The sequence below is a fragment of the Paramacrobiotus metropolitanus genome, unplaced genomic scaffold, assembly GCF_019649055.1.
Source record: "Paramacrobiotus metropolitanus isolate TYO unplaced genomic scaffold, Prichtersi_v1.0 Parri_scaffold0000220, whole genome shotgun sequence".
NCBI classification, from domain to species: domain Eukaryota; kingdom Metazoa; phylum Tardigrada; class Eutardigrada; order Parachela; family Macrobiotidae; genus Paramacrobiotus; species Paramacrobiotus metropolitanus.
Window position 1 is genome coordinate 70,439 of NW_026570440.1, and position 26,710 is coordinate 97,148.

Genomic DNA, 26,710 nt, shown 5'->3' on the forward strand with positions numbered 1-26,710 from the left:
GGACATGAAGGCATGCAGCGCCTGTAGTAACAATAGTCATACTTCTCACTAATGGAACAACTAGCCGGAAAATATTTCTGTACTTTCGGCCGCAGCCGGGCTTACGAAGACTATTAAGACGCTGTCAGTAGTTTTCTGGAAATATACTCAGCTGCAACTTCAAGCCATTATGAAAATAATTTCGCGATTCCTACTTTTCACATTTTATGGTGGAGTGCAATGCAAAGTGTACAGAGGTCCAGAGACTACAGTATCTGTACAGAGCAGCAGAATACTTTAAAGACAAGGAATATACCTGTACTAGCAGACCCACCCAAACATTTGGTCAACCGAACCGACCAACATAAATAGAATAATAAAGACGTCGTAGGAATAAAAGGGCAAACATGCGAGCACTACTTCCTATCTGACAACATCCGGACACAAAACTACGCGTCTTCGTTAATGATTCCGAGGAAAACGATCGCACAGGCTGCTGCCTTATCCTACGATCCAAGGATCGTGGCCGGCTTCTTGAGCACTTCTACCCTAAAGTGCCGGGTAAGACGCGACAACTTCTCCACCTCGAGTTCTTCCAGTCCGTCCACGCACCATTTCTTCCAGCGGTGGTGCGCCGAGGAACGCGGATCAGCCGACTGCACTCCGCACAGTGTCTATAATACGAAATCTCCGCTAAAGTTTTCTTGGAAATAGCGGTCGACCGAATGGCGCTGTAGCGTCAGTGTTCCTACCTTGCAAAAGAGCTTCCTCAGCACTTTCTCATACTTGGAATCCCCGCCCATTTTCAACTGCTTGAGTAGAATCGGGAGATTCTCCCCACTCCCCTTGGGCAGCGCCGCCTCCAACGCGTCCCACAATGCGCAAGGGAAGTCCCCACCAAGTTCTAAACGGGCCTGGCGAACGCGGATCTCGGTCGCGGCGGTTATCGCCTTATCAATCAATCCGACATAAAACGAGCCAATCAAACGGACGAGGCCATTCGTTATCAGGATCACATCGCAGGGGAACCGGTGGCACACGGCAATCGCATCCTGCAGCCAGCCACGACCGAATTCCGCATCATGCTGTGACTGCAATGGAGACGGATGCTGGTCGCATTCGGTGGTGTCAAATTTATCTGACCGGCAGGTGGTCACAGAGCAGACCAGGACGCGGTGCAGATAGATGGTGCTCAATCGGATTCCGGTGCTGCGAGCCGCCAGATACTGGATTAAGTCGCTTAAATGCCGCCCGGCGTCCGTGAACCACCACGGTGTTCCGTCGGCGCTGACGGCAAGGCGGCGTGTGCTGGGGCGTAAACATTTGTACACACTGTACAGCTCAAGAAAACCCTCAGGATCATTGCGGATGACAATCGTGGACTGCAGTGCCGGCGCATCCATGATGCGGTTCCACGTTGCGCACACCGCGCGTAGCTTCGTCTGGTCCACGGTGCTCAAGTTGGAGAAGACCTCTTGCCACAATTCCACCGGGAGCGCCGCCTGGATCGGAGTCTTTGCCTGTTCTGCGTTATGGTAGCCTTTCAGCGTCCTGAGCAAATCCGGGCGAATTAGATCCCCATCGTGGGAATTCTGCAAAGCGCATGGAAAGCATTTAAGTAAGTAAATTCAAACGAAGTACAACACTTGCCTCAACTGAACGAGCTCTTTGTATTAAAGAATTGAAATTCCTTAACACACCGTACCGATAAACAGATGTATCTCAGTTCGCCGCCCACGAGGTCCACCATAAAGATGAAGCGGTTACCATGCTTGCTGCCATTCAGTCGCTTGACGAGCGCTTTCGTTTCCTCCGTGGACTGCGAGCGAAGTTTCGGGTCCAACTGAACCCGGTGCATGGTAAAGGTGCTAGGACGGACGAAATGGTCCAGGAATGGGTCGCCATCATCTGCCCGCCTCCCGTGCTGGTGCGAGTCTGTTTCCGGGAACGCTTTGAAACGCTCTGCTTGTTTTCGCCAGGTTGATACATCCAGGCGAGGACGAACGCGTTCGATGGAGACGAAATCGGTGCATGGCATTCCCGTGTCCGGACTCTGCCAGTGAACAACGGCCCCGCCGAATTTTCGTCGCGGTCCAAGGCTCATTTCACCATTGTGCCAGATCCACGGACCTGATACGGTCTCCCGCACCAGAATCTCCACGGGAACGATGGACTGCTTCCGAGCAGTAAATCGGCAGAGATCATGTTCTTCCATTTTGCGCTTCAAAAAGATGCTGCCAAATGGCACGTATTCGCGTCGCCGATGGGGACAGAACAGATCGACGAAGAGACCATCCTTTGCCAGATCCACGACGAGCCCGTAACGCAGCCGCTGATCGCTGCCCAGGACGTACACGGCGTTAAAGCGGTCCATTGAGTTGGTGTGAATTGGTAACGTGGTTCTGTTACTGCCGAAGATGAGCAACGCGGACTACGGCGTACTGTATACCGTAGAAGGTACCTCCTAATTCAAATCTGTAATGCAAAACACAGCTCGGAAGCGGATACGAAAACGAATTAAAAGAAACGAAAAATTGTTGGTGTAAAAAAGCGAAAAACAAAATTTCAGAGTGGAGTACCGAAAATAGGAATTGATAACCTGAAGATGGGTGTTGTTGCAGCACTTTATCAAGAATTAAAAGGAGAAATGGTTCCCGAAATACGAGCAGGTTACTGCAATGCACTAACACTGAAAACCTTTAGTGCATTTTTACAACACTCGTACATTGTACGCCGCTTTCTTGACCAATGAGCAAAGCCGGACTGCATCCGTCCAAAACCGGCTACGACGTCAGTATGCGATGACTACGTCCGTCTGACCGACTCTGACGTCTTGATCTCCGCCCGCCCGGGCGCTAGGTTAAGTTACGTGTTTCCGGGTAGAAGTTTCGGCTAATAGATGCCCACCACACCTAGCGCTCTGATATAAAATCATTCTTGACATCCCAATATACTGGCGTTTATTTATAAACGAATGCAGCATACAAATAAAAAAAACATTAATAAGTTAACCAAACGGTGAAAGAAGATTTTATCATCACAACAGAAAGAGCTCAGTAAACGTTTTAACTCCGTCCATTGTTCCAAAAACCGAAGCCGCATTTCCCCGCTGAATCTCCAGGGACAGTCGCTGTCGGAGAAATTCATGGGAGCGAGCCTCTCCAGTTTGATTACGTAGACGTTTCCCAATATTGTATTTCTGCTAGAATTTACCGGTTTTTGGGTAGTTTTTCAGATTGATGATGCTTGAACAGTTTGCCAGGAAGAACATCAATCTCTTGCTGTAATATCGACAAGCAGGACGCGCGGCGCTTACGCGCCCCGCTGATGCGGCCGACGGTTTCCAGCGGCTTAAAAGTGTGGGTACTGCACGCGTGGCTTTCGGTCACCAAAGGCCAAAAAGGACATCGGTGTCAGAGCGGCATCCGCTCTCTATAGGATCGTTCGGTAGAACATTTCGATACATTTTGTATGCTTTGCCTAGTGGTGCCTCTCTCGGCCTTAGAGTATGGAGGTTGTGGGTTCGATTCCCTCAATCGGCAGATTTTTTGCGAGTGTCTTTGCGAGCCTAGCCCAGCCCTTTCATCGGTAACCAAAAGCTCAAAAGGCCTTCGGCTACCAAAGGCTTAGAAAGCCTTCGGTTACCAAATGGCCAAAGGCCTAAAAAGCATTCGGTGGTTTAAGGTCCAAAAGACCTTCGGCAACCAAAGGCTTGAAAAGGCGGGTACCGCACGCGCGGCCTTCGGTAACAAAAGGCTTAAAAGGCCTTTCGGTGACAAAGGCCTAAAAGGCACTCGGGGACCCAAGGCTGACAAATGCGGGTTCCGCACGCGTGCCCTTCGGTTACAATAAGCTAAAAGGGCCGATCCTGCACACGCACCTTTCGGTTAAAAAATGGTAAAATTTGATCCAGCACGCACCTTCTGGTTACAAAAAAATTTAAAATGTGGATCCCGCTCAGGCATCTTCCGGTTACAGAAGGCTAAAACGTGGGATCCCGCACACACATCTTTCGTTGACAAAAGTTTAAAAGGATAGATTTTCGAAGCTTAGTTTCAACACGGCACTTCTGGATGGTTCTGGATGAACTGGTAGCTCGGTCTGATCTGGTAGATTTAGTAAGTCTGTCTGTTCCGGTACTCTCGCTGATCTGGCAGATTTGGTTTTTTTGACTGATCTGCTAGTTCTAGTTGATCTGCTAATTCTGGCTAATCTGGCTGATCTGGTAGTTCTGGATGATCTTATAGATCTGGCGGTTCTGGCGGATCGGGTGGTTCTGGCAGATCTGGTAGTTCCGTTGGTTCTTGCTAATCAAGCAAACGTTCGTGCGGCAATAAGGTTTTGAAATCTTTGTAAGGGCTAAGGCTGACGGCAGGACTGGTTGTTCTGGCTGATCAGGTAAAATTTCGTATGGACACTAAGGAGGTGAGAAGGCCGTAAGGTTGAGAAGGCCGTAAGGCTAGTTTTGGCCAATCGGAAATGTAAGATTGGTTCTGGCCAATCAGAACCATTTGGAGGCGGGAGTGTGACGCACAGACAGCTCTGCTTTAATATAATGATTAATGGAGGTTCTGCACTTTGCAGTACAACCAAAAGTGCCAGATACCGATCAATACACATAACAGCTGCTGCACGTTTTACCGCAGAACACAGCATCAAACCCACGATAAATCCTGTTCGAGCCCGCTCAGTAGCGGGAGTTCTGGGTCCTTGACTTTCGGTTGGTGAGCAGCTGAAGGAGGATATGTCGGGTGATACGGGAAAGTTTCTCCAGCTGTGCACCTTGCAGACATTCCACACTCCAATGCTTCGCGCGAAAATGGGATGCTGGCCACGAATCCGCCGACTGCAGCCCGTGCAGCATCTGCACAAAATAGCGTTATGTGTACTGCATTATGTGTTAAAAATAACATCTGCACAAAACCTTTGAACGGTGGAAAACCAGAAACACGGTATGTTCTCATAACGGCGAATCTTACACCGCAAACAATTATCCGGCATCCGATCGTTTGTAACATGTTTCATCCCGCGGGTGAGCTTCTGGAGTTCGAGATCACATGGCACCGGCAACACAGCTTCTATTAAGTCCCACAATGCGCAGGGGAAGTTACCACGAATCGACGCTAGATCAACGCAGGTTGTCAGATTCCAGCACTTTAATTCAGGACAAATTCAGCAGCAGGCAAAATTAACGATGCAGTTTACCTTAACGATAGTATCACACGGGAGGCGGCTGCATGTGGCAACTTCTGCATGTCGACTCTAACTGCGCCGTATAACACGTAGTTTTGTGTGCGTATTTGAGCCCTCGTTTCGTTTTGAATAGTCTCCACAATAATTTTTCCTACACTGTATCTTGTTAGTGCCAGCTCCATTAATACCTGTCCGGAAACGAGCAAGACAGCGGCCTCTGTGATTTTATTATATGATCTTTTCGGCTCTGTTTACTCCTTTCAACATTAGATGACGGAATGTGTAAACAAAATGCGCGCTTCCTCAATCAGTAAGAATCCATTACTTGTGATACGACGAGGCGCATGGGAAACTGCCGGAATGTGTGAGGGATTGCGCAGAGTACTTTTGTCAGGCTGTGCATGCAGTTGCCGGAATACACTTCCTCACAGGCGGTAACCGCCGCTCTCGAGCATCGCAGTACTGAGACAGAAGGTTCCGCTGCGAGAGTCGCCGGTGTGACCGTTGTGGACGGCTTTATGGTGTATATTCAACGGCGACAAAAAATCCAGCATTGCCCGTGGGCCGTGATTAATACTTGGTCCGTTGATTATATAGCGTACATACATGTATATATCACGCTAATTTACAGGTGGAACTTCCAGCTTCCATAACAGCTTCATTCATGACATTTCTTGGATGCCAGATACACCACAGGTTTCACTGCCGAACATCAAGACTGCAGCAGAGGGTGATGTCGTTGCGCTGCCTTCGTCATCTGTGCTTTCGTTTATCACCCATGTTATCGGCGTAAGATGGGCATTACCATTCAATCGTACAGTCGACCATGCGCGGTGCCCAGTGATGACGCCACAGAGCTGCGAGGTTTCACAGGGACAAAAATTTTAGAGGAAGGTATGCCTTCACCAGGCTTTGCGTTATTGAGCTGCTGCGTTACTTTGGAAATAACCGTGGCGCATCTGGTGTTAACAGTAGTGAAAATTATAAAGGCTCTGGAGGAGGTCACCCAAGAGCAGAAGGGAGAAATGCAAAGACTGAGACAAACCTTGGCTGAAATGGAGATCATTAAAGCGTAAGAGAACAAAAATTATCCGACTTGAAGTAACGCCTTGTCGCATTCGCAACATGCATGTAACAAAATAAAACGCTTCTGTCCACACGCTTATTAGGGTTAGCCGCTCGTGACTGGCAAATCCCGTTAAAGCTTCGGTACTTCCGGCTTACAGTTTTAGAAATCAAGAAACAGCGGCAGAGAAGCTGGATATTTACGCTAGCACAACTGCTCAGCCAAATGCGGATGACATTAGATTTCTTTTGGTCGGTAAACACTTGGTGATATGTTCAACTGTTCCGATGGAGTTTTGAGTATATTGTAACAACAGCCTATCTGGCTGCTGTTCTAGTGGGTTGTGTCGTGTAATTCAAAGTTAAAGACGTTGTCCAACTTGTTGAACCACTTCCCAGACCACGACACAATCGGGAATAGAGCGACTCTTATCTCAAACTGTTGGGAAGAAGTAGTAGGATGGTAGAAGTAGAAGTCGAAGATCAGGAACAAGTCAGGAACTGCTGGAACTCAGGAATCCCTGCTGCAAACACGAAGAAATATGCAAGAAGAAGAGAATACTTACCTGACCTCACGCTAGATGTTAGCAGAAGCGGTAAGAGCAAGATCCATCAACCAGGTGATAACTGGGCATGAAGATCGAAGAAGAAGAAGAGACCAAAGGTCACGGGATGCAAGTGGGAGCTAGTGGGTAACTTGTTACGCCACGAGACTATCCGAGAATGATAATGCACGTCGACGAAGTAGAGGGAAAACCCCTGACATAAGTGAAAGGTCACTAAGAGGTCAGTTAGCAAAAGTCCTCACTTGGAAAGAGATCCCAGGGCAAGAAGTCTGAAGTTAATCAGGTCGTGAACAAGCACTACTTCTTGTTGAAAGAACTCTTAACATTTGAGTGGGCGACGAGCGCCTTATATAGTCTGGGCACGCGCAGGTGCGACTCTTCGTACGCGCAGGTACGGTTCAGAGAACAATAGGGATTTAGAAACTAGCCAATACTCTACGATCACTGACACGTGGACTAATCAAAGGTCGCATCAACACAGCATTAACTAATCAAAGAAAAGGGTCAGCTCGTACACTAGAACAATAGGTAAAGCTACGTCATTGACACGCGGTCACGTCGAAATGGCAAGTCGCGGTCAAAGTTCTCTGCTGGACATTTCTCAGAAGCATCGACTCGAACTCGGGGTCATGACTCAAGTAGGCGTTGTAGTAAGGACTAAGCCTAAGCCTTGGGGTAGAAGTAGTAAAGATGTGTACTAAGGGACGCCAGTACACGTCAGTTGGTTAGTCCACCTTACCACGATCTGTCGGCTGTTATGATGAAAGGTGGCACGGCCGGCAACGATGCTGGCCGAGGACGTTCTTACTGCTGTAGCTCAATTACACAGGTGGCTCCGATTGGGATGATACAGGTTCATCTCAAGCGGTCAAACGCAACAACGTACTCAAGGCATGTTTAATGACAACGGCGTTCAAGAAACGGAGCAAGGTTTAGGGCAAGAGTTTAGGACAAGGTTTATGCAGTTGATGCAAGCTGTAGCAAGCTGAGTGCAAGACTGAAATTTTAGAAATTCACGAGAAGGGAAACTAACCGGTAAAGTGCACAGAAATTCATAACGCGACGGAAGACGAATCATAACGGGGTGGTCTTATCGGTTGTACAAATACTATCGCTACAATATGTTGCAGTTTGAGCGAATGATTGATCAGCTTTTCGAAACATACTACCACCACGTGGATGCATCCACTTTCCAGACGCTGTCCGATACAACCTACTTGTGGCTCGAAGAACGCTGCAGTCCCTCCAGCATCATGGCCTTGACAGCTGGAGTCCTGCGTGATTGTCAGTGATTTGTAATACGGTTATACTCTTCTTAAGCTTCTCTCTCTTTATTACCTGTGGTACAACCGTTATGCAACAGCTTAAAACAACACAACTTTACAACATGAAAATTTCATTTAACTTTTCTGCTCCTTCCATCGTTCACAAAACTGATGCAGCGTTTCCCCGTTGTATCACTAGTGACAGTCTGACGCAGAAATTCATGGGAATGCCTTTCACCTGTGTGTTGCTCCAGTCGTTTGCCCAATTCTTTAATGATGGCAATAGATGACGGTCCCCATGGGCCCATTGTTTCGAAAGCAATTGGAGAAAAAATGTATCTGCCGTTTAAGTACGAATACAACCGAGACTTCTTCTGTTCTGCTTCCACCGCAGCCGCACGTGCGTGAGTTGCTGTATTTTTGATGTGGGAAGGTGCCGACGGGAAGGTGATGTATTCTTTGCCGACGATACCATCGGGTATGTGACGGCGGACACCAAGACGGCTGCAGCGGCTATGCTAGAAAGTGCACTACCGACTATCACAGAGTGGTTTAAGGCCAACCACCTTGTAATCAATGAAAAAAAATCTAAATTATTGTTTGTGTCCTCTGCTCGTAATCGTGAAAAAAACGAACCTACAGTTGTGTTGAATGGTCATCGACTAGAACCAGAAACATCCGTTAAGCACTTGGGGGTGATAATTGACCAGCACTTAAAATGGACAGAACATTTTAATAAAGTCCAAAAAAGTGTGAGTCATGGAATTGCTCTCATAAATCGTGCGAAAGACGGCCTGTGCGATTCTCAGCGTGTGGGACTTTTCTACGCGTTTGTCCAGTCTCATCTGGACTATTGTTCCACTGTGTGGAGCAGAGCGTCTGTGTCCCTGCGAGAGAAGTTAAACGTTGCACAGCGCAATGCGATTCGGGCAATTGCGAACTATCCGACGACGCCAGTGAAATTGTTGATGGACCGCTTCGGAATCGTTCCCCTTTTCACCCGTTGGCAGCAGCAGGAAGCTATTTGGCTGTACAAGATTAAACATCCTGTGCCGTTCAACGTACCGACGTACATCTTGGACATGGTCGTGATTGACGACAAACGGAAACCATACAACCTGCGCAACGCCGATAACTGCACCATCAAAACAAAGGCGGCGACAAAATGCGGGGAAACGACGTTAGCCTGAGGAAACTCCAGCCTCAGAAAGAGGGCCGGCCTCAGCAACCGCAATCACGGGGGCTTTGGCCGGATCAACCAACCCCTCGATGACCGAAGTACAAGCGTTACTTGCGGAGACGGAAACCCTAGCACAACAAATGCGGAACCGAGGGTTCGAGGGGAGCTCGAGGAACTTACCCGAGCGAAATCGGGACAGAGAGACATGGATTGGTACCCTGACCCTCGGAGCCGAAGTACTCCGGAAGTTGTCACAGGACCCCAAGACAGAAAGGCAACGCCAGCTACTTTATGGTCACTGTCGAACCTTGAAGCTTCAACTGGAGGAGGCCCGAACGTCCTTCCCGTTAGGAGCGGATCCAAGATCGGCTGTAGCAACCGCAAGAACGGGGGCTTCAGCCGGACCAGTCAACCCTTTGCTGCAACCGACAGTATCGGCCCCCGGACCGGAGCCCCCAAATAGGGGCGAGGTGTCCGGGACATTTGGCCAAGGAAGCAGTCGAAACCGACCGGAACCTTCGGCACCGGCTGACATGGCGGAAGACCGAAGAAATGACCCTTCCCATCTCCAACTTTACAATACGTTGGCATAGGCGGACCGGTTGTCAGCGTACCTGTGCCAACAACAACGAGAAACGCCCCAGGACGAACCACGGTACCTGGACCAAGAATTGGCCATTAACAGCCTGGTTCACGACCTGTACATCTTACAGAGGTCCGACGACGTAAATAACCCGACCGCTGGCCAACTTCAGCAATTTCGGGCAGCCTTCCGAAACATCCGGAAGCTGATCGACCAGCACCCCAGAGCCCAGTCAGAGCTAAGCCCATCTCCCGAGGCGTCGATACAACTTATCGCCACCCCACCACCGGCGGAACCGATGGAAGAACCCTCATCGCCGATCTCTTCCCCAGACATCGAGATGCTCGATGACCCGCCACCGATAGATTTCGGCTCGGCCATAACCACGGAAGAACTTAACCGGGAGTTAGCCGAAACCCAACAGACGGCGGACCTCCTCACCCGGCGAATAAGTACACTTCAACCGGACGAAGAAGTCACCCGGAGGATTATCACGGAACAACGTGATATCGTCCAGGGACATGCGGACAAAATGCGGCGGAAGATTGAGGCTCGGAGCCACAAGGAGGCCCAGCCTCAGCCTGCCGCACCGGAACAGGTCGACTTGCCCGGACCATCTCGACCAACCCAACCAGAACAAGCTAGGCTAAGTTCCCCGGAGAGAAATCCAGGCTCTCCAGGAGGAATTAGCCGTGAACGAAGGCTATGCCCGGGACTTGCAGGGTCAACTAGCCAACCCTTTAGACCTGACCCCGGCCCAAAGAGGCTGCGGGAGAAGATTCACGAACAGTATAAGGCAGCACTCAGGGACATCGGGTACCTGAAGTCTGACTTGGAAGTAGCGATGGCTCAGAAGAGGCACGAGGAAGAGAGCCGCAATACGGTTCCACCTCAAGCCTCGGCTAACCAGCCGAGCCAAGCCTCGGCTAACCAGCCGAGCCAAGCCTCGGCTAACCAGCCGAGCCAAGCCTCGGCTAACCAGCCGAGCCAAGCCCCGGCTAATCAGCCGACCGAACCCTTCATCAAGTTGCCGACCCAACCTCCGGAAAACCCGTCGACCCAGCCGATAGCGACCCAACAGGTTGCACCGACTGAACGAGAATCACCTCGGTCGAGGGTTCGAAGGATGGAAGCCATAGCAGACTTGGGAGTCCTTCCACCCGGCACTCAACCCTACATCGTTGAGGCAATGACCCGGGCGAACAACATCCTGACTGAGATGCGGACTCGCCGAGGCTTTTGTGACCGGCACAGCGAAGAATTTTTTCGGCTGGACGGTGACATCACGGTGGAAAGTTACACCAGGTCCGTCCGGATATTCCTACACCCAGACGCCCCGAAGGATCAGCTAAGCACGGCACAACTTCAGTCGTCCGTGATTTGGTTGTCAACCTTCATTCGGGACTACGAAGAAGAACGGCAGAGGAAGGAGCAGCGGGAAGCAGAACGCGCCCCTAAGGCTCAGCAGCCCCGGATTAGGCAGATCGAACCCCCAATGCAGGGTACATCTGCCCCATTAACCCGGATTCCAACCCTTAAGCCACCGGCCACAGCCTCCCCAACGATGGCAGACTGGCCGCTAATGATACCCGGAATGGAGGACACCATCCGACGGGCACTTCAAAGGGCCGAGGATGCCAGCCATGAGATGCATGAACTTTTGCACTCTATAAATGCGTGGGATCCTCGAGCCGCAAGACTTGACGTCGATGTCAATACCTTGGACGAGGCCCGGAGAACCATCGCGAAGCTCTTCAGCCCGACCACCATCAGAACCCCAGAGACGGAGGATGCCTTGACACAGGCTCTTCAGGACATCAAACGGGTCACCGAAGAACACTACCGGAATAAAAGGCGTCGAGCTGCGGAACGAACCGCCCAACAGGCTGCGACGTCCGCAGCCCCGGCTAAAACGTCGGAGCCTACCGGACCCGTCACCCAACCCGATGAACCCATGGACGTCCCACCCCTGGAGGGTGAAGAAGAGAACCTCGAGCCTTCGACCATCGAACGTGAGGCTTACGCACGGACACGGGACTTAACCCCGGAGAGACCGAGTACCAGCAAGACACTTCGGCCCACAACATTGCCGATACCCCCAATAGGCGGTTCGGCCCGGCCAAAACGAACGGAACAGGTGTTAGTCATTCGGCGACCATCAACCCAGCCAGATGACCCGGAGAGAACCCCGGAAGGAAGGGCTACTCACCAACCCGGAGGCCCTGACTCACCCAAGTTTACGCGGAAACCCAGATCAAAGGACAAGGAAGAAGAGAGCGGCCCAAGAAGGCGCCTCTTCGGGACACCACCCCCACCTGTCCGGACCCTCGAGCAACTTCGAGAGTTCATGATGCAGGTCCCAGCACCACCACCCCCGGGAGATGGCCACAAGGCGGTCCATCAGCCCAGAAGGGTTAAACCAGAGCTGGAACCCACAGAACGGGAAGCCTTGGCCTACCATAACTAACTGGTAGAGCAGATCAAACAGGCTGAATTCTACCGAGTCCTTCAAGAAGGCGAGCTCACTGGTGGACAACTTTTCGGGCCAATGTCTTCGAGGGACCAGATCCGCATCACCCAGAAGATAGCCGACCGGGCAGCCGACCGAGACACCCTCTTACGCAGACTCCTGGCACTCAGGAGCGGCATGCAGGTACTTCGCCAGCAGAAGTTGCCGAGGGTAGTGCTGGAGTATGCACAGCTGCTTCGGAATCCAAGGATCAATCCGGCCGTATACATAAGCGAGCCACCCTTGGAGCCCGGCCAACCTAAATCGGACTTCATCAAGGAGACCATGTCGGACCACTCGGGTGATGAAGACCCTGAGCACGTCCACACAGACCCGGACAGCGACATGGATGAAGAAAAACAGTGGCAGTTAGCCCTGTTAGCGGATGCTCGGACAACATCCCGGTTGTCATCGGAAGCCATGTCGGCAACACCGACTGGTAGACGGAGTAGATCCCCGGTTAAACAGGTGTCTCCAACTAGAGCCCTGTCTCAGCCTAACCGGATGCCGAGCATGAACCCTATTCAACCCCCGCCACCGAGGTTTTCCCCAAGACGGAACCCTCGGGAGGCTTCACCGGAACGAATGGACACTTTGTCCCCGGCGAAACCGGAGCCCACGGCAAAGGAGCCCGGCAGCATGGCCTCGATACCGGACACAGCCGCTGAAGTCACGGTCGAAAGCCAGGTACAACCAGTTGTGCAGCCCCAATTAGGGCCCCTGGTTCGTAACGAAGGGTACCGACAGTACCATAACGACCCGGCTATGGACCCTATCAAGGACCTTACAATCACCGAACGTGATGATTGTATTAACCGAGCCGCCAGCGCCGAGCGTACCTACTTTAACGCTCTCAAGGATCGCCGAGGCAACCTGCCGGATAACGACTCCAATGAAGTCATCCGGGAATACCACAACCTGACCGAAAGAATGAAGGAAATCGTACAGCAGATGGGCGTTGACTATCGAAGGAAGCGAGCCGCGGACAAATTCCGGCGCCTCACGCCATCGCACCTTCACCGGTCACCGGACAAGAAACCCTTAAACCCACGAGAACCCATAAGGTGTCCGTGGTATCGTCAAAACGGATGATTCAGCCGACCCGAGAACCCTCTGTTCAGATCTGCGACGAGCCTGCACCAGGACTCAGCGGAGTGATAATCCACTCGGCCACGGTACCGAAGAAGCGGGAGGCAAAGAAGTCAGCCCCGAAGAAGGAATCACCGAGCCGTTTACCCAAGAAGGCTCGTGGAGGAAACGACACTGATGTCTCCGATGCGGAAGGACGCCGGGACAGGGCTCGAAGAAGGGTCAAACCCCAGATGTCATCCTCGGACAGCGAATCCGACACCGAATCAGGCCGGCAGGAACCCGACAAGAACTGGGGCCTAAGCCGAAATTTAAGCCTGGTCAGAGTGTTGACGCTTGGGTCGACGAGATTCGCCGATGGGCCGATGGGAAGCCTCCAATAGAGGCACTCAAGGCCAAAGCAAAGCCCTTGGACGTAAGCACTCCGCTACTTCAGAGAATGATCAACAACTCTAACCGTAGAGAGGGTCGAAAGGAAGCCAAGAGGGCGGGACCGAAGGAAGAATCAGAACCCCAGGAGGTGGAGATGAGAACACCTTCACCGGAAACCCCACCGAAGGCTCTAGACGAGTCTGACCGGATGGATGCGGCGTCCACAGAACATCTAGCCGAGGGTTCCGACGAAGAACTCTGGGACTACGACGCGGACACCGATCAGTCCGACCTACCAGCCCCGGACAATATCCGAGATAGGCTGCCGGACAGACAGCTTTCGGAGCCCGAGCCTTCCTTCCCTAAAGCCCCTTTTAAGGAAGACGTCCGGCGCATGATCACCACTGCTGACATGCAGAGAAGGGACGTCTACCAGGAACTGGTAACCAAGTTGACGGAGATGTACCAGGTGAAGAAGGGACACTTCCTAACCAAACAGTTCATGCCGAAGATCATCGCCTGGATACAGGACGAAGCCTTGGCTCTCATACTCCACCGGTCATGGGACACCATGGGAGAGCTGATCTTCCCCAAACCACCGAATAAGCTCCGTCAGGAAGAATCCATACCCGAAAGGATCGTCAGAGCCATCGGATACTACCGTAACCCGAGAGGCTCGACCCGACTTCAGATCGCTCGGTTCCTCAACGTGATGTACACTTACGGGACAAGCCTAAAGGTGAAGCCGAGATTGAAACGATCCAGACGGAGATTGCCCCAATTTTACACCAGATGGTCAGAGATAGGGAGCTGCAAACCACCAATGCGCAGCGCGGACAGAACCTACGGTACACTGTCCCCGAATTCATCCCCTGTCGAAACGAAAGGAATTGAAGCTCCGGATCTCGTACGTCCACAACAAGAACAGGGACGCGGCCGGAGTCGACCCTCAACCTAAGGCACCAGGATCACGGCCGGCCCAGGCAAATGTCTGGCTTGAACTCGCCAGATCAACAGCGGCCTCGGCGGGCAGCAGATTCCCCCATGACCGACCCAGGGCACCCGGGGATTCGAGGGTCTATGAAATGATGGAACCCTCGACCCGGGAGTTAGCCAACAAAGTATTCAAGCATGCGGTGCGGGACAACAGGGGCAAGTTCATCAAGGACACAGTCAGCCCCCCCAGCGTCGCAGCCAACTTCCCCGATGGATTTGTCGACTTCGCAGCTAGGAACCTCAAAAAGGGGCCAGTCTGCACCTAAGAAGTCCAAGGACAAGGGTCGGACATCCCGGAATGCGCATTCCTTGGAGGAGGAAGAAGACCCTTCCCCGGAAGAGGAAGAAGATCCTGAGGATGCCGAGTCGGAACAAGACTCCGACAAATCCGGCAAATCAGACGACGAAGATGATGATGATGACGAAGATCAGGGGAAGCCGCCAACAGCGGCACCCCAGGATCCCAACCCGGAGGACCCGGACCAACCCGAGGACCCTCCGGCGGAAAATCAAGATGACCCGATGGATGGTGAAGACGTCGGCCAGGATGCCCCTTCTTCCCACCAGCGAGCCTCGGGTCCAACTCATCAGCAAGGCCTATGGGAACGGACACCTAGCCCACCGAGAGACCAACTTCTCATGGTGTGGCATGAAGACACAGCGCAGGTGTTACCGCGGGAGATCCCGTCGAGACCCATAATACGGGTTCCACCGCGGCCAAAGCAGCCGGCGACGATGCGCGCGGCTAAACCGAAGTTTAAGCCCAGGATCTCCGACACTGATGAAGGCTGGGTGCACGTACACGCTGCACTCAAGGCGCTGTCTTGGTCCGGCCCACTGTACGCAACCCCGGACTTGGCTTACCAGCTGCTGAAGCACTGGCGCGTCGACAAGGACGGAAGCTGGTTCGATCTCGACCTCGACAGGGTCACGGAATATTGTCGGCTGGCTTACGAGACCGGAGCCATCCTGCGAGTCTACACTCATACCGGGAGGCCGTACTACGTCTTCCCGAGGGAGGAGCAAGACCCTGCACCCCGGACTTACCTTGGATGGCGCGATGCGGTCATCGCCTGCCTGCGGACGGATCGACACCCGGACGGACTAACCCGCCGAGAGATCTTGAGCCACCTAATTGGTCGGTTCGAGTTCATCCTGATGTCCGCTCAACCCCAATTGGAGGATGATCGGTATCGACCGATCCGAAGGAAGGAGAGCAACCTGTACCACCTTGCGGACGAATTGGAGTATGTCCTGGTACAGGCCTGCAAGCAGAAAGCCCTCGGAATGAGTGAAGCCTACAAGACACCTACGCAGCGCTTCTCCGTCTTCCACCTACCTTCGGACTTTGGCCAACACTTGCCTAAGACCCGGTCAAGCTCGGAGAGCCCAAGTAAGGCTCTTACCCCGGCTGCCCGGGCAGAAGAGTCCAAGAAACGGTTAGCACGGGCGAAATCCATTAACCCGGCCGATTTGCCGGATGGAACCCGGAAAGCAACCTAAAAGTGAAGTCATTCGAGGCTCCTTGCCCAATAGGCGAGAGTTGATAGCCTCTACAACGGAACGTTTTTGAGCCCAATAGGCTCGAAAGAACAACTTTGGACGGGAGAGAACCGACCGTACCCGACCGTTGTACTCGTTTAACCGTAAAACGTAGAACCCAATAGGTTTACGTAAGGCCCAAAAGGCTTAAAATAACTTAATAAAATTTAAGTTTGACTACAGCCCCGGCCACAGCCTCGGCCGGAAGCCTATAATCCGGGATGCCAGACGTGCCGAGCCAATAACGACTCACCACGGACCCGCTTACCATGTGCGGACTGCTTGCTGCGGAACCTGGACAAGCAATCCCCGGATAACAGGGCCGACCGACGAGAACAGGCTGTGGCCTTATACCTTCAAGTCGTGACTGGAAACCTAAGCGCGTACCTTCACTTGGTCAGCTCTAGCCGACTCCTGGACCAGCTGCGTTCACAGGAAATACTCCACCTGTGGGACATGCAGCGTCACCGCCGGGTCCGACGGGAACCTGGGTGGCGCAATACCCCACCGGTCCCGGAGAACCCTCGGCTGGTCGAAGCTCCTGAAGCACGCCGAGAAACTGAGCGCGAAGAAGAGCGACGGGAAATAGCGGCAGCTGACCGGGAGATCGCCCGCAGACAGCGCGAGCATGAGGAGCGGATGAACCGGGAGAATATCCCACCCCCAACGGTCCCGCCTGGTAGGCTCGCAGTGGAACCCAAAAGGTTCCCGGACGAGCCCACCGCACCCTTCACCGCACTGTCGAACGTACTGAACGCGGAAGGAGGCATGGATATGTCGGTGGTAGCTGACGCGCTCGTCGCGAACTCTATCCCCCTTCAGGGAGCCACCGTGGCACCCATTGGACCAGACGGCCGGCAATACATGGCCCAGATCATCCACCCACCACAACCCCAAGCCTCTGCGGCAATACCGCAGGCTCAACCGGAACAGCAGCCGGTAGCCCCGCAATTGAGTGGCTTACCTCAACCCCCGGCTCAACCGGTAATTCGCTCGGCCGATCAGCCAGGGACGGTGGCAGTGACCCCAACAGGGTCCACCCCGTCCAACCGAAGAAGTCAGAGCATAGCGGACTTGGCCCCTGGTGACTTACGTCACCGGCTGGAAGGCGACCTGCGTCGGAAGTTGGAGAGTCAGAACAGGGCTTCCACCGACCGAGCCCCGGCCGACCGAGCTTTGAAGGATCGAACCCGACCTTCACCCGGCAAACGATCCGGATCAGAGGATAACGGAGGGTTAGTGGTAAACTCGAACACCAAATCCCGCCGGAGTTTCACCCAACCTGCGACCCGACACCCAGCACCGACCTCGAGACCGGACCCACAAGTGATGGCCCCGGACGAGTTACCGGAGCCTCAGTACCCGATAGTGGAGGTGGAGGTACCAGGCCAACATGATCCTCGGTACGACCACGCACGCCGACAGGGCATCGCGGTGGAAACTCCACACCCGAGGGAACGGACTGATTACGTCATGGCCACCATGCGATACCGGGAGGACCGTCGGACCCAAATCTGGGACATGATGAATGGGCTACGGCAATTCCTCAACAACTCCGGTTATCAGCAGATGTTCGAGCATCGACAGTGGTCAGAGGACTTCCAAATGAATGACCGCTTGGCCTATGGCATTGGCTTCCCACACTTCCGGAACAATGGCCTGCCTAGTGCCACAGACCCGGCCATCTTGGCCACACCATTGGATCGACCCGATTGGTCTCAGCTAAGTCAACTTCCGATCTACCCGGATGGACGCGAGATCGTAGATCATACGGAATGGGTTGCGCAGTTTGTACTGCCAGAGGCACAAGCAGCCATGGTAGTCACCGCAGCCAGAGCATCCCGGGATATCCCCGAGTACCTTGGAGCAGCGGAACCACAGGCTCAAGGAGATGCTCCGATGGCCTTCCTGACGGCTCAACGACTGATTTTCGCGGCCCGGCTTGGCCACCATCATAGCCACTACACCTTGTACTGCGCGTACCGGAATAACAACATTCCACCCCGGCTACGGACCACGGTAGCCCGCCTCAGCACACCGATGCGAGACGCAGTAATGGGATTGTAGCTTCGGGACTTCCTGATGACGGCGGAACGCTGGCAGAAGGAGTACTAGTATTTTCCGGACGACCAGATCGACGTCGTTGAGGCATCGACCCTCTTGGAATGGTGCAGATGCAATCGCCACTTGCCACCCGGGTTCACATCACCACCGATGCCCGAAGGCAAGTCATACTATCGGTATGACATGTGGCCCGGATCATCATCATCCGGCCGAAATCGCCGTCGTCGGGAAGCACGCCGTGTGAAGGCCGGAAAACCGGGTCCGGAGACCCCGGATCCCCAATCGACCTGCACCCAGGAGGCTGAATCCTCAAACCAGCCGAATCAACGCGGCCCGGACAAGGATGACGACTCGGAAGGATCCCACTTCGGTGGTGGAGCCCCGGTCGTCGGGGACTTAGAATGAAAAAGACCGGTAGCCAGACCCCAATAGGGTTAGGCTTACCGTTAAAACCGGTCTAGTGGACATGACGACGTCCCCAATAGGGATGTTGACGAACTTTACCCGGACAAAAAAACCTGAAGAATCCCACAGATCGCAGGGTAACCACATCTGCTACCCATACGGACCCTCAATAAGGGATACGTAGGGTCAGCCCACCCCTGTACTAAGTTCAAACGAACCCTACGGAACGGATCCCCCGGATTGACCCGGTAATCACGGGTGCACCCGTCAGAATTTCAGTGGATGCACCGTACCGGTATGTCTTCCGAGGTTTCCCCCGGACAGAATCCGTCAAAAGGCTCGGATCCTCCGGCACTAACCCTTTAATGGAGCAGATCGCACCAGATCGAACCACATTCTGCTACCTTTAACCCCCGGCACGGATCGTGCCCCTAACCACGTTCTGCTTTGGAGCCACAGACTGTGTGCCTAACCATGATCTGCTACCATCATTACCGCGGATCGCAGTACGTGACCACGGCTATCAGCCACTGCCACCGGCCCAGAATGGAGCCTTCAGCCTAAGCCCGCAGCCTAAGTCCGCGGCATCTAACCACTTCTGCTACCGAAGAAAGTCACAGAGTCAGCCATAAGCACGGCTGTCCGTGGATATCTCAGCGAAGGAACTGCAGATCGCAGCCCCTAACCACGATCTGGCTACTAGCTGGACCCTCAATAAGGGATACAGTAGTACGCAGACCGCGAGTAACCACGATCTTGCTACGAGCTGGACCCTCAATAAGGGATACAGCTAGAGGCCCCGCAGATCGCCGGCAACCCTCAACCACCTCGCAGATCGCGCCAACCACGATCTCTACCTCGAGGCTGCTTGCAGAGACCCAATAGGTCTCTAGCACAGCTTAGCAGCCCGCGGTACACCAGAAGGGCGGACCAGAATGGACCCCGTCTTTACAACCTTAGAGTGCCTACCTCGCGGCTTAGACCCAATTAGGTCTGATACAGCCGCAGGAAAGCCTCTTTCTGCATGCTTTTTGCTAGTCGCCCGGTGAAGACTCCCGGCATCACCGACCATGGAGGTCGGACTCCCACCAGAGCATGTTGGGCCAGTTTCAGTCGGTTCCCAATAGGAACCCCCGAACCAACAGGGGCCAGAATCGGGTTCCCACAGCCCAGAGGCTCATCATTAAACCCACAGGGGCTTGAACCCCCGCCCAGAAACATCTTTTACCGGATCAACAGGGCTCGGATCCTGCCCAGAGGCCTTACATCCCGGTAGCAACCCTATCCTCAGCGCCCAATAGGTGCTAGAGGGTCACTTAGAGGGTTTTGCCCGGATGGAACCTTCGACAGACCATCAACTAAGGCTTGCCATCGGACTTAGAACTTGTACCCGAGGCTGCCAGTGGACTTAGAATTTTTCCCTTCAAAACCGGGGCTACCCTCGGATTCAACCCTTGAACCCTGGATTTGACATCAGAGCCCAGCAGTAACCCTATTCTCAGCGCCCAATAGGTGCTAGAGGGCTACTTAGAGGGTTTTGCCCGGATGGATCCCCTATCAGACCGTCAACCAAGGCTGCTCTTGGACTTAGAATCAGCATCCGAGGCTGCCAAAGGACTCTAACTTTTTAACCAGGGCTACCCTCGGGTTTAACCCCTTGGACCCTGGATTCGACGTCAAGGTCCGGCATCAACCCTTCCAATGTCGCCCAATAGGCGACAGCGGATCATTACAGGGTTTTTGTCCGGACAGGACCTCCCATCATGACTTTACCATGGCAGCCGAACATTTTGTCGGACTTTAACTTTTTCACCGAGGATGAACCTTGGATTGGACCCTTGAAGTCCGGCACAAATCCTCCCGACGTCGCCCAATAGGTGACAGAGGACCTTAATAGGGTTTTTGCCCGGACCGGATATCCAGCATATCGCGTAGCCACGACCTGCCGAAGCAGCCAAGGGTTCCATCGGACTCTACCTCAGCAACCGAGGCTGCGAAAGGACTTTAACTTTCTGACCGAGGCTAACCCTCATATACCGAGGCTACCCCGGCTCAGACCCTTAAAGCCTGACATTAACCGGTCCAAGTTGCCCAATAGGCGACAGGACACGAAATTACGGTTTTTGTCCGGACGAAACCCTGGAAAACCGGTACTTCACCGGAAGATTCCCCTGTAAGAAGACCCAATAGGTCTTGTTCCTAACCTAGAGAGGATGCCTTACGGCTTTCGCGGATCGCGACGGTGCCTCTCTATTCACCTTACCGTACGAACCCCGGCAACGGTGGTTCCATCCAACTTTAACCGGAGGATCCCCGGTCGGAATGTGAGTTTCATGCCCGTTTCTCACCCGGCCTATGGAGATCCATGACTAACCCGAAGTCATTTGGTCGGAAGTAAGTTTCGAGCCCGTTTCTTACCCGACCCTCGGTGAATTAAACCGGTACCATCGGGTACCTCGAGAACCGATGCCTCGAACCCGGATGGCCGGACACCCAGTGGACTGGAGCCCCCGTGCGTGGATTAGCTCTAGTCAGAATGAGCACCCGGACTAAAGTCCCGGACCAAAGACTTTGAGTCTATTTTTTTTTTACTCGGAATGATGTTCTTATTTTTAGATCTGTAACAGATCTCTTTTATTAACCTGCTCACCAGGAATTGTGATGTTTTTTTACTTTAACGAGAGAAGAGAGAGAGAGGATTGATTAACACTATTTTTTTACTTTTTGCCGTTACGGACCATCATCAACAGAAGCCTACACCGGTCCAACTACAACACCGACCGACCTCCGGATTTCTGCCGTGAGTTGTTCCGCCACCACGGGTCCGGAGGAGAGCGCGGTGCCGGAAACACCCACACCGGACACCCTCGAGGCGATGTCACCGACCCCAATAGGGTCGTGTGCGGAGCGGGCACTGGGACGGTAGGAGTCGGGTCCTTCGCAGGGGCTCGGACTCCCGCCCAGAGGCATGTTGGGCCAGTCGCTATGGCAGCCTACGAGTATGGCAGCTAGCGATAGCCCCGCTTCCGGTGCATGGCTCAGTGGTGCACAATATCGCACACACTCACGCCTGCACGCACTCGCTCAGTCGACGCCGAATCACTGGCCTCGACTCCGCCTTGCCACACCTACGGCTTGACGTCTCGGCCAATCAGCGTTCGCCATTCGCTCGTGTTGGATCTGCCCAGTGCCGCATTAGGCTTTTCTATGTTACGGCTCGATATGCCGCTTGTTCATGATTAGTAATCATTCTCACGCTGTGCTGTACACTAGCATATGCGATATCGAGCCTTCACGTGCTTTGTGTTTTGGTTCTTCGCTTATTGATTCCTCAATAAAGCCTTTGTTCTCACACTCGTGAGCCTTTGTTCGCCAGCTGTCACAAGTGTTTGTTTTCTGAGCACTACGGGTAACTGGAATGGATCAAAAGCTATGGAACTATACTGGCCAAGTGATCGAAATTGGGCAGTAGCGCATCCGGAATTTAACACTACCACTTGTCACCATAGGGCCACATTATTTTATCCGTACATACAGAAGCAGCAATATTATTAGCGCCAGCAGTAAAATTCATCACATTTAAGCTATCTTATCATATCGCTGTCAAACAATACGCGTATCTTGACCGGCGCTGTGTACTCAACAATGGCAAACTTGCTCTGCCATTAAGGAGTGCAAGTCGCAACTCAGCAAGAATGCTGAACTACAAAATACGTAGCAATGTTCATACGGACATAGTTCGTCTTTTGATGCGTTTTATTTTGGTAACAACAATTACTCAACTTTATAAGGCTACACACACAAACTGAAAAATCATCGCTCCATACCTGATGCGGTTAGTTATCTGCGCTTTAAAATTCCAGATGTGAGTACTTGTACTGTAAAGCCAATTCAATGGAGTTCCTCCTATTCAATTTACATCAGCGGAAACCATTTGTGTGTTATTCTGGAAGTTACAGAAATGGAAGATATCGGTTCCAGCGATTCCGGTGTAGTTGAGGAAATCGGTAATTTACAATACCGCTACAGTAACGCGGACTTTATTGCGAGGGGAGCATTTGGAGTAGTTTATAAAGCCGAAATCATAAAAGCAGTCACCCATTCGGAGCCAGACTTTGTAGCCGTCAAAGTGATACACGTTGCAATTAATTCCGAAAGTGATGCCGCCCAGAAAAGTTGGATGACAGCTGTAAAAAGACTGCGGCAACTCACGGAACTGAAGCACAGACATCTTGTTGTCTATCACAAGGTCTCCATCGTCCGGTGTTCAGGGGGAGCGACAGTTGAGCTAGCAATGGACTACCATAAAGGTGACGCAAGCAGCTTCTTTGCCAAATGACTATCACATTGTTTTCAGTTTTACGCAAAAGGCTTTGCAGGTGATCTTGCTCTGTTTTTGAGACGAGCCAGGAAAAGCCAGACGCTTTTAAACAACTGGGAGAAAGTGCTTCGATTCACAACGGACATAACCAAGGGATTAGCATTCCTTCATCAAAAGGGCATCATTCACGGCGATTTGAAGCCTGAAAATCTACTCTTAAGCATTTGGCCGAGTGGGAGCGAGAAACTGGCGATTGGCGATTTAGATGATCTGGTGCAAATGAAGGGAAGTGCTACCTGCTCTGCAGATATATCCCAGTTACGTGGCACAACGCGCTATATGTCACCGGAAATGCTGAGGAAATTTGTCCAGCAAGAAGCAGAGCGGCCAGGACGTAAAACAGATGTGTGGAGTCTGGGCTGCATTATTCTGGAGATGGCCGAAAGCTGTGCAGGTGTACCCAAGAAGCGACTCATAAAGGCTGGGAATATTATCGATGCTGGAAGCGCTCTTGAAAATTACCAGTATGCAGGTTTCATAATCGACGGTTACGTTCCGTTTGTATGCGAGGACATTGAAGACACTTTAGCATGCATTATTCGACACTGTTTGGATATTTCTAGCGCACACCGATTATCCGCCAGAGAATTACTGCAGAAGCTGCCGAAAAAAGACATCATAGTATTTTTAGGGCTCAAGCATTCCAGATACCTCTTCGTTATGATGTTCGATCCGTTAACTAATTCTGTCAATGTCCAAGACGTGCAGGGCGCACCAGAATTTGATTGGTTGCCGGATCAACAGTTGACTGCAACACACAACAAAATTATATTCAGAGAACGGATACGTCACAGTGGCGTTCAAAAGGTGAAATTCCATTTCCGGAATGTCGGCGAGGGAACATGGGGACAGCAAGAGCCAGTTCCTTCTTTGGATATACAATGGGATACAAGGGTGATCGCGGTAGAGGAGAAGCTTTATTTTTGGGGCGCAGGCAGAACCTTCACGGAAATGAACATTTCTTCTGGCAACGTCACAGCGTTAACTAATCTGAATGAAAGGTATGGTCATTTTTACTGGAGCGTACGGTGCAGTCTTGAAATCAAACGATTCAAGCTTTAGTATTTTTTAGCCCTTACCTCGATGCAGATGCAGTGACAAAATGCCGGGAGCAGATATTTTACGCTACTCAGGACACAGTGTACCAGTATGATACGGTTATCAAAAAATGGAAACACTTACCACGTCCGCTGGAACTGCGCGATGATTTTGCAATGGCTGTGGTCTGCGGACACATATATATTATGGGCGGAAAGCTTTGGAACGACGCTGCGCTGAATTATACTACAACAGCTGACTGTATTCGTTTGAAACTGGGTAGCACAACGTGGGAAAAGATTGAACCACTTCGTCAGCCCAGATTTGAACATACTGCTTGTGTTATTAAGGATCGAATATACATCTGCGGCGGTAGCCACCCCGAAGAGAAGGGCGCCATTACGATAGAGCTCTATGATACCAAACGCGACGCAGGATGGTCGACTGTCAACTTGTTACCAAAGGATAACAAACGGTTTGCAGCCTGGGTGGCTGAATACCACAAGCCGTGGTATGGAATCGCAATAACCACGGTTTCCGTCAATCAGGATATTGACATCGTGCCAGATATAAGCTGACGTGTACGGGTGCCCGTGTATCCGTCCACAACCTATGTACTATACTAATACTTATACTTTTACGTAATTCTACTACTCCGAGGCATGGCCCCGACCCCGACTCACGCATTCCGAAAAATCCCCAGCAAGGAACTAAGAACTTTGACCGCGACTTTAAGCCACCACTGCACATCGACCTACCTCAGGGGCTCTACCTATTGTTCTCTTGTACGAAGTGACCCAAGGTTAGGATTCGTTCACGTGTGTAGCTGTTGCTGATAATTAGTGTTCCGGTCCCTGTTCTAGAATTCTCTGTTGTTGTCCGGTATCTGCGAGTACATCGAGTGTGTATATAAGCTCAGCGGCGCCGAGAGTGTATATAAGCTCAGCGGCGCCCAGTATAACATCAAGAATTGTAATCCCAATATACTACAGACTTGATCTCGATGTGATTAACTTCACGGTTCGAGCGCATGTACTTTATTTCAATAGCGTGATAATCGACCGAAGCGAAGCGGAGGTCCTCTGTGTTCAGGAAATTAGGACTTTTGTCTGTCCGTCTGTCACGCACTAATCTGTCCGTCGGTCACACACTAAGTTACGCTACCCACTCAGCCTTATTAGGTACTAAAGCTGCTTATGTCTTATTACATACTAAAGATTAGTACCTACTAAGCCTTTGTACCTACTAAGGCTTTACCTACGAAGGTTTAGTATCGAAGCCAAGGCGCCGTGTGTTAAGGCTAACTGCAATCTTTTCTGTCCGTCGGTCGTGCACTAACCCATCCGTCATTCACGACCTAAGCAAGACTAGCTGCTAGCCTTAGCACCTGACAAGTAGAGCACTAAGGCAGTCTGAAATGCATTACCTGAGAACATGAAACGGAAGGTCTCTTTTTGTTAAGAAATCAAATTTGGTTTTTTTATATTGGGTGACACTGTAGGCTCTCCGAAAACCCCTTTTTTTGCATAGGCATCCCTTGTCCGCACCCCGTTAACTAAAGGCGCTCTTATCTTATTAATTAACTTCTTTCGTACACCCTGTTCTTTATGGGCACCCCTTGCAGCTTTAGCTTATAACTATAGCTTCAGAACCTAGGTACGTGAGATATATATATATAGCAGCGGTGTATTCATTAGTTCATTAGACTGCTCGCTACCCAGCCAATTATACAACTAAACTCCAAACTTAACAACAACACTGGATATTGCTATCCCGTTCCTACGGCGCCTTATCCGTAGGACATCATCCAGATTCACGAAATACTCGTACAACATTTGTACGTGTACACACATACACTACAATACAGTAACTTTAATAGTAATAATATTATTATGTTCTTTTAAGTATTGTGTAACGTAGCGTTCTCGTAACTTTTTATCAGACATTTCAAAGCTAAAAGCGTTATGTAAATAATGGTTAGCAAAAGCGCTGAACAACGAGGAGGTCATTCGCGGCCGGCGTATAAAAAGAAACGGCAAACGAAATTATGATTTCGAAACGAAACATCAAAATTACTGCTGACAAAGCCATTCTCACTGGATCTAAATCAGCAGATCAACGTCACCGCTCGGTAATCGGATGGAATACATGATTGTATGCAAGTGCACTGTTTTAAGACAACGCACGCACATGAAATTATAATCAAATTCTGTAATCGAAGTATGTATGTACAAAAACGAATTGAAGAGGTTGCCTACAAATTACATGTCTGAATGCTATCTGGAAGCGCAGTCTCGCCTCCGCCGGCTTCGAAAGCGAATTGGAGCCACAAGGTATCTGCCCAACAAGTAACAAGCGCCCTGACGGTGTTACGCTGACACCATGGGAAAGAGGGCGAATGTTGGCATGGGACGCCACGTGTGTTAACACCATGGCCATTTCGCACATCGTGGCAACGTCTACACGTGCGGGAGCGGCGGCAG

The 26,710-nt window shown here is 51.7% G+C and overlaps 2 protein-coding genes across 4 annotated transcripts; both read left to right on the forward strand.

Annotated features, from left to right (window-relative positions):
• The first annotated feature begins 10,171 nt into the window (after positions 1-10,171).
• Positions 10,172-12,298, forward strand: LOC129601227 (uncharacterized). Its single transcript, XM_055499981.1, has one exon. The coding sequence runs from the start codon at positions 10,172-10,174 to the stop codon at positions 12,296-12,298; it is 2,127 nt and encodes a 708-aa protein (XP_055355956.1).
• Positions 12,299-22,538: 10,240 nt separating this feature from the next.
• Positions 22,539-25,141, forward strand: LOC129601220 (uncharacterized). 3 transcript variants are annotated; one of them, XM_055499971.1, is made up of 4 exons: positions 22,539-22,673; positions 22,768-23,118; positions 23,188-24,190; positions 24,262-25,141. In XM_055499971.1, the coding sequence occupies exons 2-4, from the start codon at positions 22,770-22,772 to the stop codon at positions 24,803-24,805; spliced, it is 1,896 nt and encodes a 631-aa protein (XP_055355946.1). In that variant the 5' UTR covers positions 22,539-22,673; positions 22,768-22,769; the 3' UTR covers positions 24,806-25,141. The 3 variants fall into 3 exon arrangements, with proteins under 3 accessions (XP_055355946.1, XP_055355948.1, XP_055355947.1); XM_055499972.1 differs by having other exon boundaries at positions 22,581-22,673; positions 22,762-23,118; XM_055499973.1 differs by having other exon boundaries at positions 22,552-23,118; positions 24,279-24,478.
• Positions 25,142-26,710: the final 1,569 nt, after the last annotated feature.

Coding starts and splice junctions, on each gene's coding strand:
- LOC129601220 (XM_055499971.1), top strand. CDS start 22,770: ATGGAAGATATCGGTTCCAGCGATTCCGGTGTAGTTGAGGAAATCGGT. Junction 23,119..23,187: donor AGCAATGGACTACCATAAAG/GTGACGCAAGCA, acceptor AAGGCTTTGCAG/GTGATCTTGCTCTGTTTTTG. Junction 24,191..24,261: donor TTAACTAATCTGAATGAAAG/GTATGGTCATTT, acceptor AGTATTTTTTAG/CCCTTACCTCGATGCAGATG.
- LOC129601227 (XM_055499981.1), top strand. CDS start 10,172: ATGCTCGATGACCCGCCACCGATAGATTTCGGCTCGGCCATAACCACG.